The sequence below is a fragment of the Schistocerca cancellata genome, chromosome 1, assembly GCF_023864275.1.
Source record: "Schistocerca cancellata isolate TAMUIC-IGC-003103 chromosome 1, iqSchCanc2.1, whole genome shotgun sequence".
NCBI lineage: Eukaryota > Metazoa > Arthropoda > Insecta > Orthoptera > Acrididae > Schistocerca > Schistocerca cancellata.
Window position 1 is genome coordinate 1,141,827,601 of NC_064626.1, and position 18,206 is coordinate 1,141,845,806.

Genomic DNA, 18,206 nt, shown 5'->3' on the forward strand with positions numbered 1-18,206 from the left:
ATATAGTTTCCTATTTTTGGGTATTTAAAGCCTAGTAGAAAACTCTTTTACTATTCAAAAATGAGCAATAAGAATTATGAAAGGTGTTACACATAGGAAGTCCTGTAGGGAAATATTGAATGAACTGGAAGTTATGACTCTTCCATCTATATATGTCTATGAAAGTATATGTCCTTTGAAATCCCATCCCCGGTTCTTTCTTTCTTTTTTTTAATTTTTAAACAGAGATTACCATGACTGTGAACTAGACAAAGAACTGACTTTCATAGAGAAGTACAAAAGAAAGTCCAGTATCACTAAAGTGCAATGTACGAGTATCATCCCAAAATCTGTTTTAGTGCCCTACCCTTAAAGCTTAAGAAAATGCTTATAAGTGAAAGCTTTTACAGTGTTGAAGAGTACCTGAATTTTATGAGTTCGAGAGCAACCATAACTCAAGTTAAATGTAGCCATGTGTCACTGGATATAGTATAAATGAAGATTTTGTTTGGTTTATGTACTTGGTTATCTGAATGATCTGCATATTTATCTGCATGATTTGCTTCTGTTTATGTATTTAATTAACAGTATGATTTGTATGCAGACATTATTACTTAAGGTTTTTTATATCAACATATGACAAGTCCTAATCACAGAATTTAAGGAGACAATCATTCAACTAGATTACAAATGCAAACTTTAGGATCATTTTTGAATGTAGTACGATGGTAAAGAGAAGAGCAAACTGAATGAAAGAATATATATTCCATTTAACTATTTAATATATTCATACGGAGAAAACTTCACCTACTGGACAAAACAACTAGCAGACTATTCAAGATATTCTGAGAAGAATGTTGTGTTACTGGACTTGGACTATAATCACTCAGCATTTTTACACAAAGAACAAAAATGCCTTCCTCTCATGTGGACAAGTTATGCAAAGAAATATAACAACTTGTCTGTTGCTTAGCTACTGAAAGCACAGAATCAGGTATGCCTGGAACTGTACGAATGAAGATGACAGATTCTCAGCAGTGTGATTTATCAGCGTCTGAGGAGCCACTGGAAGGACAAAAGCTGGCCAATCACAAGAGTGATACAACCAATGCCACTGAATTGTCTCGAGGTGTAATTTTATGATGTGGACACTTACTTTCAAACAACAAGAGGTATTCGGACAAGATTAAGGCAAGACTGTCAGTGAACAAGAACAGCCAGAGAAAAATTAGCTCATGTTTGCAGCCCACTGTAATAGGTGGCACACAATGACGACATGCAGAGTATCAAAATAAAATGTTTGCACTTGTGTTTGTGAAGGCATGAAGCATTAGGCCAAAAGATTATTGGCCTATATTGACTGTTCCATAATGGCACTAGGGAACTGCCTGAACCCACTGGGCACGAAACTGTTGTGAATAATACAAATCAAAACATAGGATGAAGCTTAACAACCAATACATTCACCCATACAGATGTACGAGACAACCAAATATCATAGTGGTGTTCTGACTGGGTGGACATGAATTAACATTGGACAATACAAAGATCTAAACATCTACTAATTAAGCAACAAAACATAACAATATTTATCAATTTAGGTAATATTATTTTCAGTACAGGAATATGAACTACTGAAAAACAGTTTGCACCACGTGCATATTTGCAAACTTCTTAGGGGACAAATTCAAGGGGAGCAGAGAATGAAAGAATAAGTTTATCAAACATACAAAATAAAAACACTTTACTTTGAAATAAAACAAAACATAAAGCAACATAAAGGCACTCTGTTTGAAAGGGGGTATCTTTCCTTGTCTATCAAATCAAAGTCTGCTGCTAGAGAACTTTTAATCCTGTGCTGCTACATCTCAGTGCACTGTGACATGCTTTCACCTACTTGACGTGTATCTCAAATGTAGTAAGAATAAAACAAAGAGCTATATTTACTGGATTTATACATATGTGACTGGTTGCAATTTTACAAGAGATCAGCTTCAGGGCTCTGAGCATAACAAACATGTAATTTCTTGTACTGTACAAAATATGACCTGTGAATATCTGCAGTTACTTTCAAAAAATCATATATTTACTAAATTAGACTGAACCAATTCCAGTTACATAAGTGCATGTCACATAATATTAGGTCTGTGCATAAGTTTGTAGCATTTTTCCATAAGTTTAATAAACACAACAGACACACATAAAAGAGACTACAGTCATCAGTAATAACTTCTCTTTCACTATTTACAAAAGTCTGCCAACATTTTTGCAATTCCACAACTGTGGAAATCACAGTTTCAATGCAAAGAACTCTTTGAGCAATGTTCGAAGCACATTTTCATCCAGAAAGGAACGTCCTTGAAGGTTGTTCAATAGAGAGAAGAAAAGGTGAAAATCAGATGGCGCAATATCAGGTGAATAAGGTGACTGCAAAATGACTTCCCAACGCAACTCCTATATTGTGCTTTTTGTCAGTGTAGCAGAATACAGGTGGGCATTATCATGGAATAGCATTACATTCATGTAGTCTTGCTGGTTGTTACTCGGGGAGTGAATTTGAAAGCCATTTCAGTTGTTGACAATAACTATCATCAGTGATGGTTACATCTCAGGGAAGCAATTCGTAATAAACCACACCGTCGCTGTTCCAGCAGATGTATAACATTATCTTTTGTGGATGCTGCTTTATTTTGGCTCAGCCATTCCTTTCTTTATTGATATTGGCATAAAGACATCATATCTCATCACCTGTGATAATATAGGATAGGAATGGTCGGTGTTGTTGTTGAGTAAGCAAAGAAGCACATATGGCCACCCGCTGAGTTTTGTGATTTTGGCTTACAGCATGTGGTACCCATACACCGTATCTTTGAATCTGTTCCATTGCATGCAAATGTTGCACAATGGTGAAATGATCACAGTTCATCACATATGCCAGTTCTTGCATACACTGGCTGGGATCATTGTAGATTGAGGTGTTTAAATGCTCGTCATCAAACCCTGAAGGTCTTCCTAAATGTGGAGAGTCACTAATGCCAAAACAATCTTACTTATAATGAGAAAACCATTTTCCTACTCTGCTCTATCCAATGGGATTGTCAGCATACATGGCACAATTTTGTTTCTGGCTACCTCTGCCGCTGTCACCCCTATAATGAAACACAAAAGAATATGTCAGAAATGTTACGGTTTCTCCACTTGGAACTCCATTTCCTAGCATCCACATCTCCACTCACTATCTCCAAATCACAAAATGACAATATGTAAACTTAAGACAGCAACAGCGAACTACAAATAAAATGTGTCAATCGATAAATAAACTCACAGTAAGTGGAACACCAACATGCAAAACAAAAATGCTAAAAACTTATGAACCAACCTAATAATTATGATACAAGACACTGTCTATAGAACATACTACAAATTTCAAGTGGTCCCTGACAAGCCAAACTTGTAGCATGTCGGGAGGTACTGGGAGCAGTTCCATTCAGCTCATTCCTGCCTCCTGTAGATAGGTATTCAGAGACTGATGTCATGTGCCCATGCATTATTGTCTCAGAAGATGAACTCATGATCAAAATGTTCAGTGAGCACTGGACAATAAGTTGGAAGATCCTGTCCTAGTAAGGAACATCCCTTAAATTCCCTTTGATATCAATGAGAGCTGTCTGTCACCACACACGGTAAAGACTCAAAACATGACTGACCCGGCTCCCTACTCAACCTGTGGTACTGTGTGCCTGAAATACACACCCCCTTTATCCATATTCTTTTATGATGATCGTCAGGCGTCTGATAAATCTACCACTTGTCGGTGAAGAAAACCAGACACCATTTATTCAGGTTCCATGCTCCCCTCCTTCACGCACCACAATGATGGGATGTTTGAACTGTTGTTTACAATGGATAACTACATGCCACATTGATGTTGTGGAGATGGGTGCATACTGTCTGGGCCAAGAAGAACATCCTAGCAGATTAAAACTGTGTGCCCGACCGAGACTCGAACTCGGGACCTTTGCCTTTCACGGGCAAGTGCTCTAATCTGCCAGGAAGTTACATATCAGCGCACACTCCGCTGCAGAGTGAAACTCTCATTCTGGAAACATCCCCCAGGCTGTGGCTAAGCCATGTCTCCACAGTATCCTTTCTTTCAGGAGTGCTAGTTCTGCAAGGTTCAAGGGGAGAGCTTCTGTAAAGTTTGGAAGGTAGGAGACGAGATACTGGCAAAAGTAAAGCTGTGAGGACCAGGTGTGAGTCGTGCTTCGGTAGCTCAGATGGTAGATCACTTGCCCGCGAAAGGCAAAGGTCCCGAGTTCGAGTCTCGGTCGGGTACACAGTTTTAATCTGCCAGGAAGTTTCGTATCAGCGCACACTCTGCTGCAGAGTGAAAATCTCATTCTGGAAGGACCTCCTAGTTGACTCCAAAGAGGTGTACCTATGAGCCATAATTTGTAGGTAGGGGAGTTGTTGACTGTGGGTAACCACTACAAAGTGATGGGACTCTTCAACTTCTCCCTGTGTAATTCATGACAAAATAGTTCATAGGTGAATGGCTCGATGTCAGTGCCCAACGGGCACGATATTTCGGCAAGCGACCAGGTTGTCATTGTCAGACGCACTGACAAAATGCCTGCTTTGGAGCTGGTGTGAGGCTTCTATCTCATCTCTCCCTTTGACCTGCCACTCTGTCTGCAGTCCTTGCCCATGGATAGGTCTGCCAGCTCGTTCCGTCCACTGTGCGGCCCAGGAATGTGTGCCATTACTAAGGATGTAGCAACTATCACATTCAATCAGTTGTTCTGTTGCTTGATTCCCCAACAGATTCTTTAACACTGTCCCAGATGTTTGATGACCGTGTGTGCACCTTGTTGCGGTTGTAATCCACTCTGTGTAATTCAGATAGGCGGTGTTCTGTGATTGCCAACTTGTTAGGCTACTGCAGTAGTGTGTGCCATCGGTGTTCAAGGCAGTGATCTTCGAAAGCATGTATCGTGAATCGAGTGGCAAGTCTGAGGAATGTAGGGAGGGGAGGGGAGGGGAGAGATAAAAGCTGCACAGCAGCTTTCAGGCAGGCAGCCCATCAGACAATAGCAACACTGTCGCATGGTAAATTTTGTGCCCGTAGACACTGACACCTGACTATTGGTGGTTTCGACCGTCTTATGTCTCACAGTAATACGTGAATGTTCGAATGATGGAGCTGTATGCCGTCTAGCAGGTAACAGCTTGTGGTGACGAACCTCCTTATTGTAAAGTAACAATGTGTGCACACTCCAGACACACTGATGGACTGTGCGCTGCACACAAGTCATCCACACTGTACCATTCAAACTGAAAACATCGCGTGTTTACTGAACTGAACTGTACTGAGAAAGCAGGATTAATTTGACCTCCATTACACAGGTGGCTAAGCATAGCTATTTCCTATGGTGAAAAGAGCACTGAAAACTAAGTTTTTGATTAAGAAACTGAAAACTATGTGAGCCAAAAACATGATGCAAAAAAGATTTTAGAGAATTTTATAGACAAAAGCTATTCAGAAAGTAGATTACATTTTTGCCTAGAGCAACAATGGGCTGAGCTAGAGTGGCCTTGTCACTGCCTGAGCATCTGTCCATTCAGCTGGCATCCAGCTGTGTTGTTTCCCATCATTTCACAACATAAGTTTCAAATGTGTGCTGCAAATCAAAAATCCCGTAAGTTGCAAAGTGTCATCAGTAATAACATTTTTGTTGGCAAAAAACCAGACACCTATTGAAATCTATTGGCAACTGTGTGAAATGTACGGAAACAGCGTAATCACTGAAGGTGGATTGTGCCAATGATTTATTACGTTGAAAACTGATGGAACTAATGGATGACCAAGTGTTGTGACTGATGAACAGGTCACAAAAGTCAATGAGACAAGTGAAGAAAACCATAAATTCACAATGATGGAGCTCTCATTTAGTTTTCCACAAATTTCACAAAGTCTGTTGGGTCAAATCGTTGCATAGAAGCTAGGCCAGCACAAATTTTATGCAAGATACATACCAAAAATCTTGAAAGAAAATCGCAAGAACCAGTGTATGGCTGTATCATTGACACTTATGGATTCTTTCCAAATCCACTGTACTGTCCGTATCTTGCACCCACTGACTACCATCTGCTTCCAGAAATGAAGACCTGGCTCGCAGCACAGCACTTTGACAATAATGCGAACCATGGGAGGGTGTTACTAACCCACTGAAGTCTCAAGTTGGAGACTTTTATAATGATGAAATTTCAAAGCTTCTTTGCTCTTGTGATAAGTGCCTGAATTTGTGTGCAGACTACATTGAAAAGTAGTATTTAATTGCCACTTTCAAAATGAGGATAAAACATCATAATTTTTCCTACACCTGTTTAGTACTGAAATGTAATCTATTTTCTGGGCAGCTCTCGTACATTAGCACAAATATTGGTTTTTACAGTGAACTGTGAAAGATTCTAAAATGGCAATGGAAATAATACACACCTCAACTAACGCAGTTATTGAGACAGAAAATCTGCAAGGAAATGAGGAAATTTATCACAATATAAAAAAATCTCACAATGATACCTGGAGCAGTAGAGTCCTCCGCAACTACGGCAATGGTGACGGCGTTCGTAGAGTGTGAAGCGCACTCCACAGCCTGCACAAGTGTCTGTCCCTTCGTCCTTGACCCAGTGATCAGCTACTGTCCGCCCTGGCTGATCAGACACACTCCAAGAAAACACTCTACCTCGTGCATCCCCCACGAATACAGCACGGTGATCTCGTGACACCGCGAGAGCCGTCACTGATGCGGGTTCTGCGTTGTCCTTGCGATCGTAGGCTGTGTGCATTGTTAACTTACTGCGGAACACTAGCTGCCTCTGCCAGCGGAAACCTATGATATATAACAACAACATAGCTCAAATATAGGAATGTATAGGACAGTCAATTACAAATATTAATTTGTTACCTTCAATACATGCTAAAACAAACCCAAACCCAAAAATTTAAATCCTATCAAATTCCAAGACACTTGCCCATCCATTAATATATATCTGATCTATAATATGAATTAATATAAAAATTTTATATTATGTAATAGGATAGTATTTATAAGGGAATTTTTCAGAACTGGCGAATGATGCATAAATATGGAATACATGTCATAGATGCTAATGAATGCATTACATACAGTCAATCATTGTTAAAAACTGCAAATGATGCTGTTCATTTGTTGTTTTATAGTTTGTGTTCATGATAAGAATGATTTTTTAGGACAGTTGAGTTTTTGGTTTCGAATCGACAATGTGTGTTGACCAGTGAAATACAGTCATCTAATTGGCACGAGGGAAGCATTTTCTTTGGGGTAAATTGGTTGCATGCTGTTGTGATCAGTAGTTCAGCTACAAATAATGTTATTTTCACATTTTAGTTTCCCTAAGTTTCAGAGAGAAGAGGCAAAACCATTACTTACTGCAGTAACATTTAATCTAGGTAAAGGATGATGTTTGGGAAAAACAGTGATCATCAGTTGACTGTAAAGTAAACTAGGTCTAGAGCAGTTTGTTCAGTAATTGTTCCATTCATTATCTGGAATTGGTAGCTATCTATAGGCTGCACAGTGTCCAACGAGTTGAACCGCCGCTTTCTTTTCTTTTCTTTTCTTTTTTTTTTTTTTTGAGCTATGTGGTGGTAGGTTGTCTAGAGTGGTGGAATAGATTAAATAGTATTTTGATAAAGAAATGGAGGCTACTGTTAATATTTTTCATATAGTTGTATGAAGCCAGTGGTACTAAGCCCCACATACAGACAGTTTTGGTTACTGATTTGGGAGTTCATGCTGTAGGAAGCAAGGAAAAGCATTATTTTCTGCTTAAAGAATGGACTGCTTTGAATATCCATGTTTATTGTAACCTGTCTATTTTGGTGTGGTGAGCTGCCAAAATTTGAGGTGGAAGAGATTTGCTTCATTGTGTAGTGAGTAAGTTGAATGTGGCAGTGGCAACTAGCATTTTCTTTTCTTTTTTTCCCCAGAAAGACCAAAGGAAGTTTGATTCAGAGAACACTTTAGTACTAGAAGATAGCAAATGTATGCAAGGAATGACAGAATAAAAATGCATAATATTTTTCAGCATATAAAAAAAATCAAAAAGCGTGTTATGTAACAACCATCTGTCCAGGTAAGCTACAGAAATGACAACAGCTTCAAAAAGAAAGAGGAAAGCCTCAAGGTGAATGGATTCTTGATTCCCTTGCTGCAACGAATGACAGTTGCAGATAACAAGGTGAGAACCACAGTGGTAATGACCTCGGAAATACCTGAGACGTTGGCATCAGAGAAAACCACTTGAAGTAGCCCTGAAGAAACGGATTATAAATTTTGCCAGCCATACTGGAGCTAGATTGTCAGGAGTGTCCCAGGGAAGTGTGATAGGATCACTTTTATTGTCTATAATACATAAATGACCTGACGGATAGGGTGAGCAGCAATTTATGGCTGTTTGCTGTGGTGTACAGGAGCTTGCTCTAAATGTAGGAAAATGTAAGTTAATGTGGATAAGTGGGAAAAAGAACAGCTTGACACAGTCACATCAGTAAAATACCTGTGCATAATTTTACAAAGTGATACGAAATAGAATGAGCATATCAGGTTGGTAGATGGGAAGATTAATGCTCGACTTCATTTCTTTGGGAGAATTTTGTGTAAATGTGGCTCCTTCATAAAGGAGACTGTGTATAGAATGGTAGTACTACACATTCTTGAATACTGTTTGAGTAATTGGGATACCCACCATGTCGAATTAAAAGAAGACATTGAAGAAATTCAGAGGCATGCTCGTAACAGGCTCAATCAGCAGGCAAGTGTTATGGGGTTGCTTCGAGAACTCAAATGAGAAGCCCTGTAGGGAAGACACCGCTCTTTTTGCAAGGCACTATTGCAGAAATTTAGAGAACTGGGATGTGAGGCCAATTGCAGAACACCACCACTGCAGCCAACATACATTTCACAACATAAGGGCCACAAAGATAACATGCGAGAAATTAGGGCTCATACAGAGGCATATGGACAGTCATTTATTTCTCTCTCTCTCTCTCTCTTTCTCTCTATTTGCAAGTGGAACAGGGATGGAAATGACAAGCAGTAGTACAAGGTATCCTCAAATGTAGATGTCGATGTAGATGTAGGAATAATCTGTGGTCACTAGTTTGTAACCAGTGTGCCATCATCAATGGAGGGGGAATCTTTGACAACACTAGCCATTTGTGCTGGCAAAATGCCAGAAAAATCATTAAACAAATGTTGGCCAAAGAACCGGAGGCAGAGACAGTAGACAACAGGCAGTTTGTCAATGTTGTTGTTGTGGTTTTCAGTCCTGAGACTGGTTTGATGCAGCTCTCCATGCTACTATCCTGTGCAAGCTTCTTCATCTCCCAATACGTACTGCAGCCTACATCCTTCTGAATCTGTTTAGTGTATTCATCTCTTGGTCTCCCTCTATGATTTTTACCCTCCACGCTGCCCTCTGATACTAAATTGGTGATCCCTTGATGCCTCAGAACATGTCCTACCAATCGATCCCTTCTTCTAGTCAAGTTGTGCCACAAACTCCTCTACTCCCCAATCCTATTCAATACCTCCTCATTAGTTATGTGATCTACCCATCTAATCTTCATAATCTTCAGCATTCTTCTGTAGCACCACATTTCAAAAGCTTCTATTCTCTTCTTGTCCAAACTATTTACCGTGCATGTTTCACTTCCATACATGGCTACACTCCATACAAATACTTTCAGAAACGACTTCCTGACACTTAAATCTATACTCGATGTTAACAAATTTCTCTTCTTCAGAAACGCTTTCCTTGCCATTGCCAGTCTACATTTTATATCCTCTCTACTTCGACCATCATCAGTTATTTTGCTCCCCAAATAGCAAAACTCCTTTACTACTTTAAGTGTCTCATTTCCTAATCTAATTCCCTCTGCATCACCCGACTTAATTCGACTACATTCCATTATCCTCGTTTTGCTTTTGTTGATGTTCATCTTATATCCTGCCTTCAAGACACTATCCATTCCATTCAACTGCTCTTCCAAGTCCTTTGCTGTCTCTGACAGAGTTACAATGTCATCGGCGAACCTTAATGTTTTTATTTCTTCTCCATGAATTTTAATACCTACTCCTAATTTTTCTTTTGTTTCCTTTACTGCTTGCTCAATATACAGATTGAATAACATCAGGGAGAGGCTACAACCCTGTCTCACTCCCTTCCCAACCACTGCTTCCCTTTCATGCCTCTCAACTCTTATAACTGCCATCTGGTTTCTGTACAAAATGTAAATAGCCTTTCACTCCATGAGCAAAAAAGCCTCAATAATTTTGACATTTGGTTTGTTAGGCTGACCTGCAGCATACATTTTATTAGCCAGTCGTGTTACAACCGCAACACTTGATACCAAAATAGATGGATTGATAGGAGGGAACTGGACTTACTACTATCACTAGTGATGACTATTTTCATGATGGAGATAATGCAAGCTGTCAATGGTAGCTTACATTCCTTAAAATCATGGGCACTGTGTCATTTAGAGGATGAAAAGAGAGCACAAAAAGAGACAGCAACAAGAAATATAATTACCACTATTAATAAAGCAACCACAATGGCAAAGCCAATTTTGAGATGAGTCAGAAAATGTTATGGTTTCATTTTATCACTTTTCCTAAAAATTGTACTTACTATGCTCATGGTGAGTAATAACTTGAAGCTAAAACTAAATCCCAATTGTAAACTACAAGTTTGGAGTCAGTTTTTAATACCACATGAAATTTGCATTTTATCCACCCCTTTTGCTGCAGCAGGTCATAACAACACACAGCAACTAATTAATATTTATCTCTTTGTATAATGTTGTTACCTCAGTTAAAATAATGGCACAGATACAAGGTTTTTGCGCAATCCTGACACGACACTAACAATGGATGTGGACATGGATATGTATCAGTGGGTGATTGCATCTAAAATGAAAAAGACTGCCATTCTTAGGCTTGAAGAAATGTATATTTTACTTACCTTCTCTCAGTACATTCTGCGGATTTCTGCGGCGAATCCTATTATTGGGCACACAGCTGGTGTCGACACTGGTCCTTGTTGTAGGCGAACTTTCAATCGTGTCTGCATGCTCCACAATAACAAATGAATCAGGAAGGCTAGTATCACTTTTGCTCGCACGAATCCTAGCACCCTCCTCACCCACTGCCACGACTCCACCAGCGGGCAGAGGCCCGTCGAGACCCGCCGAGTTGCTGTCGCTCTCCGACAGAGCTGCCGACATTATCAGCGTGCTGCCTTCACTTTTGCGGAACTGTGGGTTAGCACGAGCTGACGACCTGCGGCGCAACACCACTAGCGAGTCTGAGGAGTCTGTGCTAGCGCCTCTGACGGCGTGCTGTCGGTGCAAGTCGCCCTTGTGGAGGCGCTCGGCCTGACAGGGTGAAACTTCGCGCACCTCGTCCTTCCCAGCTTCCTTTCCCACATCGGAGTTGTCAGGATCGTTGGCACTAACAGACCTCTCCCTGGAACGTGTGTCACTAGTCTTAGCAGTGACACTGTCTTCTGTAAACACTTCCTCTTCTTGAGGTACCTTATCGTCATCACTGCAGGCTTCTTTCTCTTCTATGCTGGCAGCTTCTAGTTCCTTCTTAGATGTGTCACAAGCTGCCTCAGGGGCATCCTCATCTGACAAACTGCTCTCAGAGCCACTCTTATTTAGCAAACCTGTTTGGAAAACAAACCAATCTTTTAAAGTCAGAAACACATCTACATGACAATAGCAGTCAAAAAATTATGAGACTTAGCAGTACTTATGACACAAGAGATAAATTTACTTACCAACAGCCAGAACAAGAACAACTGCAGAAAGATTGACAAAGTAGTTTAAAAATGCAGTTGAATTTCTAGCTTTCATAACTCTTGAAAAATTCTTTACCCTACAGAGAAAAAGGAAGATCAAGGGAAAAATAACACAAGGTGCTGAAGGAAAGTAAAAGCCACTCCATAATTCCGATCAGGTGATACACACAGCACAAGAAATGAGGTATTATTGAAGCAGTTGATATATTTAATTAGTGATGATAAAATATGACCATATCCATTGTAGTAGATAATATGTTTAAGATTTAGATGTGATGTGAAATCCTTTGATAAATTTCTTTAATTTTTGTATCTGCATCAGATTTAAAGTTTTTAATAGTGTTTTACACAATGGAAAATCTAGGATGGAAGTGTGGGCACTGTGGTTTCAGTTGCCTGAGACTGCAGTCATGTGTGTGAGTTGCGTTTGCGTGAGTGTGTGAGCGCGTATGTGTGTGTATTGTTGGCAAAGGCCATTGGCCGAAAGCTTTAACTGTCAAAATCTTTTTGTTGTGCCTATCTGCGACTCAGCATCTCTGCTATATGGTGAATGGCAACTTTTCTTCACATAATATTGTTAATGGTGTTTTACATTGTCGTCTTTGAGAACTGACAGTTTTAACTGAAAAGGAATTTGTTATCAAAGTATGTTCGAACAGTTTCTTAGTCTCAGCTGGCAGACCACTGTTCTACATGCTCTCTGCCTGATGTAAATTTTATGGAATGACTGACAGAATGGCCATTGTTTCTTCCATTGTCTACAGCAGTGACCTAATTCTTTGTGGAGCATTTTGAGGACTGTCTTAAATTTGGATCACATTCATCCATCCTCCTCCTCTTGTTTGTTGATGAGGACATTTTTGATTTGGCTGCATGGTGCTGAAACTCCTGCATGGTCCAAATATGATGATACACAGATTTACAATAACTTACAATCAGGACCATTTGGAGGACTCCAAGATTAAAACTCTATATGTAAAAGGGAATGTTCCGACTGACTGACTCATCATTGCCCAGCCCGAACCACTAAGGACAGAAACTTGAAATTTCCAGAGGTGTGTTGTTCTTGTACAGTAGGCGTTGTTTAAGAAGGGATTTTTTAATATTCCACCCCTAAGGGGCTGAAAGGTTTTTTGAAAATATGTCACTATTATGGCAATTTTGAAGCTAGACCTATGAAAATTGGTATTAGGTTTCTTCAGTCAGAAATAAAGAACACGTTTCAGCACTTTGGGAAATTTAGCCACTATGGGGGTGAAATAGTGGGTGGAAGCTTCTTTTGAAAATAAATCATTATTAAAGAACAACTGAAGTATTTTTAAAGCTACATCTATGAAAATTTGTATATGACTTTTCAGTTACAATCAAGATTTGGAGATTTAACCCCTAAGGGTGTAAAATAGGAGATGAAATGTTTTAACAAAATAATTCATTGTGAAAGCTTTTTTTACAGCTAAATGTGTTAAAATTTTAATTTAGCTTATCAGCTGGAAATAAAGAAATAAATGTTTCACTGTTTAAAGAAACTCAACCCCTATGCGGGTGAAATTGGGGATGGAAGTTTGTATGGAAATATTTCATTATGCAGTCATTTTGAACTAAACCCATGAAAATTTCTATTTGGCTTCTCTATTAGAAATAAAAAAAAAAAAAAAATGCGTTTCACTGTTTTTGGAAGTTCAACCCCTAAGCGGGTGAAATAGTGGCTGAAATGTTTTATGAAAATATTTCATTGTAAAAGCATTTTTAAAGCTAAATCTTTGAATATTGGTATTTGGCTTCTCAGTTAGAAATGAAACAATATGTGTTTCGCTGTTTTCGTTTTTGAAAATTCAAGCTCTAAGGGGAGTGAAATAGGGCCAGACTGATGCATTGACTCATCATTGTCCAGCCCAAACCTCTAAGGACAGAAACTTGATGTTTGGACAGGGTGTTGATCTTATACTGTAGGCATCGTTTGAGAAGGGATTGTTTGAAATTCCATTCCTAACAGGGTGCAATAGGGGATGAATGACTTTTTCAAAATAGTTCACCATTAAGACAATTTTGCTGTAGAACTAAAAATATTGGTGTTTGGTATCTCAGTCAGAAATAAAAAAGTACATGTTTTCACTTTTTTGGATATTCAATCACTAAGGGGGCAAAATAGTGCATGAATTTTTTTAAAAATAAATCACTATTAAAGAACTACTAAAGATTTTAAAGCTACTTCTATGAAAATTGGTATCTGACTTCTCATTTAGAAATAAAAAAAACACCTGTTTCACTGTTTTTGAATATTCAACCCCTGGAGGGTGAAACAGGGGAGAAAGATTTTAAGAAAATATTGCATTATATTAAAAAAGTTTTAAAACTAAATCCACACAAATTGGTATTTCATTTCTTGGTTACCTTGGTTACATATAAAGAAATATGTATTGGGGGGGGGGGGGGGAGTTTCTACAGAAATATCACCATAAAAATCAAGAGGCACAATTAACAAAAACCATGGACTCCAACTACCAGAATTGCTTTTTTGATCAGAAGTGCATTCAGAAAAGACCATGCTTCCACGATCTTAATTAGCATGACTACTTTAGAAGATGTTGCAATTTGTGAACAACATAAAAATTCTATTAAATAAAAACAGAAAAATCCCTGCAGACATACAGTGTACGCAAGTGAAGAGGTGGACGCTAAGCTAGTACTGAAATAAATTTGTCCATGAAGAATAATTTTGGTGAATGATAGTCTCTTGATGATGCTGCTAATACAACTCAAGGAGACAAATGATGTATCACACCTGGTAAAAGAAAGTCATCCTCTCAGGATTTTTTAGATTTATATCATTAATTAAAGCTGCATCAGCTGAGATGTTGTTCAATTATACACCCAAGATCCAAACATTGTGCAGGAACCTGATTTCCTCACAGTGTATAAAATGTCCTAACAATTTAAAGGTATGCAAAGGTGTGATGAATGTGACAACTGCTGATATTTTGACAGTTGCATAATTCATCATTTTCAAGGCTCAAATGCAATGACAGAGTGCTGTGCAAGGAAATTTAAAACCTCGGTAGGTGGTAAGTAAGAATGCTGTATACTTTCCAGTGAACTATATATCAGCAGGAGCTAGGTGGCGATCTTTAGCTTCTAGAACTTCCTGCAGTCTCCCATCTTTTTTGTGGTGGGCAGGACATTATCTTGCCATGACAACAATCGAGACAGTAGCGAGTGCACAAGAGCAGTAGTGCAGCAGACTCGGTCGAGTGAACATGTAGTGAAAGAGCTGTGAATCACAAATATGTAAAGTTAGCTTAAGTCTTTAATAATGCATTAATGGGAGTATGTTGTTGGAATAGGAATGTAGAATCATCCGTGGCTTCACTGTGGTGAATGACATTCTATAATTATCCATATCATTAAAGTCAATGACTGCAGTGCAGTCCAAAGTGTTTTTCATTGTTTGAAGATAAATTAATTAATATTATTTTATTCTGGAAGGGTCTTACCATATTTCACAATTGATTTTGTAGTAAACAGCTGCTTATGCCAAGATCAGTCAGGCTGCAGTTTCATTTTCTTTATGCACATCATGATTGAAGTAAATCTCTTTCCATATAGTCCAATTTCCAACCATTAGGAACATAGTCAGAAATTTTAAAATTATAGGCTTGCAAGTGGCATTCATGCCATGGTGCAATTTTCAGACTTAACAAGCACAGAAAGGAAACTTACTGAACTATGCAAGGCAACGATAGGGTATGTACTTTGCGTGTGAACATCGACAGTTACTGACACATGCACAAGAAGTGTCGTGTGTTAAAGCATGAACACCACCAGCAAACAGAAAACATGATGGATTACAGTGGCACAAAACATCATATCGCAACACATCAATGATGGTAGCACAGCAGAGTGAGCTACATTCTCAACCAGAAACAAGAGTGAGTGTCAAAAGAAAGCTTTATTGCTTTATTGGTTGCATGTGGCATTACTGCTTAGCCACTGTTGAGGAGAAGTGCATTTTGTGAATCTCTTGTGAATAAGATAATGCATTACATTAGAAAATAAGAATCAAGTTAATGAGACCCGAGTACTAGGAAGTCATGGATGAAAATATCAAGAGAGGTAGTGAAAGTAAGTCAAACAAGTTGGGAACCGAAATTGTCACGGCTAAGACAAAGGTAGATGCAGACTGAGGAATTACAGAAGCGTCGGGAACTATTGCAACAGAATCTTATTTCATGGACGATGCAGGGGAAGTGAAAGACAGTAGTACAGGCTGATTCAAAAAGAATACCACAACTTTAGGAATTTAAAACTCTGCAACAACAAAAGGCAGAGCTAAGCACTATCTGTCGGCGAATTAAGGGAGCTATAAAGTTTCATTTAGTTGTACATTTGTTCGCTTGAGGCGCTGTTGACTAGGCGTCAGCGTCAGTTGATGCTAAGATGGTGACCGCTCAACAGAAAGCTTTTTGTGTTATTGAGTACGGCAGAAGTGAATCGACGACAGTTGTTCAGCGTGCATTTCGAACGAAGTATGGTGTTAAACCTCCTGATAGGTGGTGTATTAAACGTTGGTATAAACAGTTTACAGAGAATGGGTGTTTGTGCAAAGGGAAAAGTTCTGGACGGCCAAGAACGAGTGATGAAAATGTAGCACGCATCCAGCAAGCATTTGTTCGCAGCCCACGAAAATTGACTCGCAGAGCTAGCAGAGAGCTGCAAATTCCACAATCAACTGTATGGAGAGTCCTACGAAAAAGGTTAGTTATGAAACCTTATCGTCTGAAGTTGGTTCAAGCACTGTCTGCAGCTGATAAGATTAAAACAATCGATTTCTGTGATTTTATCCTTGCTCAAATGGAAACAGATGAATCTTTCGTTTCAAAGATTGTGTTTAGTGATGAAGCAACTTTCCACACTAACGGGAAAGTCAACCGTCACAATGTCTGTATATGGGGCACTGAGAATCCGCGGGAAACAACTCAGTATGAACGTGACACGCCTAAGGTGAACGTTTTCTGTGCCATTTCAGCCAATAAAGTTTTTGGTCCCTTTTTCTTCAAAGGTGCTACTGTAACTGGACTACAGTATCTGGAGATGTTAGAGAATTGGCTGTTCCCTCAGCTCGAACAAGAAGCACAACAACTCATATTTCAGCAGGATGGAGCGCCACCACATTGGCACTTATCTGTCCGTAACTACCTGAACGTCAACTACCCGACGCGATGGATCGGCCGCCAGGCAGCCCGTGACAGAGGACTTCATCACTGGCCTCCAAGAAGCCCTGATCTTACCCCCTGCGATTTTTTCTTATGGGGGTATGTTAAGGATATGGTGTTTCGGCCACCTCTCCCAGCCACCATTGATGATTTGAAACGAGAAATAACAGCAGCTATCCAAACTGTTACGCCTGATATGCTACAGAGAGTGTGGAACGAGTTGGAGTATCGGGTTGATATTGCTCGAGTGTCTGGAGGGGGCCATATTGAACATCTCTGAACTTGTTTTTGAGTGAAAAAAAAAAAAAAACCTTTTTAAATACTCTTTGTAATGATGTATAACAGAAGGTTATATTATGTTTCTTTCATTAAATACACATTTTTAAAGTTATGGTATTCTTTTTGAATCACCCTGTATATAAATCTTGTGAGCATGGCTAGAAATTTTATAAAATAAAGGAAATAAGACAGAACAAGAACTTACACATATAAGCACTGGCAGCCAAGGGCATTTAGATATGTGAACACTCTTAGTAACAATAATGGGAAAGATGGAGGAGAACACGTCCTACTTGAAAGGAATAGATAAAAATGTAGATGAAAAAACTCAACGCCTTGATAAAAAGATAGATGAAAACACTAAACGCCCTGTTAAAAATAAAGATGATGACACCAGAATACTTCATAAAAAGATATGGAGAAAAAACAGCTGGAATGAGACAAGTAAAAAGTCAGTGAGCAGATTTCGTCACTAACTGGTATGAACAGATCGAAAAATATGAGGAACGAAGTCATGTGTACAAATAAAACATCCTGCAGATTGGAGGAGTTGTGATGGGCTGCACCAGAAGTAACAGCAAGCTCAACACATGGCTAATCTCTATACAATATGAGTCAAAAAACTTAGCAAAAAAGGTAACTAAAATTAACGACAGAAGTGACACAAAAATCACCAAGATCAAGACAGAATTAACAATGGCTGCTAGCACAGTGATAACTGATGATAAAAACTTGGGTAACATTGTAATGGATATTTGCAGAAAGAAGCTGGAAACCTCACTACAAGAGCAAATAATGTGGTATTAACTGGTTTGGAAGAAGTACACG

General features: G+C 39.1%; 1 protein-coding gene across 1 annotated transcript in view; it reads right to left on the minus strand.

Moving 5' to 3' along the window:
* The window catches only part of LOC126092919 (WD repeat and FYVE domain-containing protein 3), a 327,125-nt gene that overhangs the window by 6,873 nt on the left and 302,046 nt on the right, over positions 1–18,206 (minus strand). Inside the window, exons 53-54 of the mRNA XM_049908653.1 lie at positions 11,050–11,754; positions 6,563–6,872 (exon numbers count right to left, since the gene is read on the minus strand). Coding sequence (XP_049764610.1) covers positions 6,563–6,872; positions 11,050–11,754 — 1,015 coding nt within the window. The remainder of the gene's footprint in view (positions 1–6,562; positions 6,873–11,049; positions 11,755–18,206) is intronic.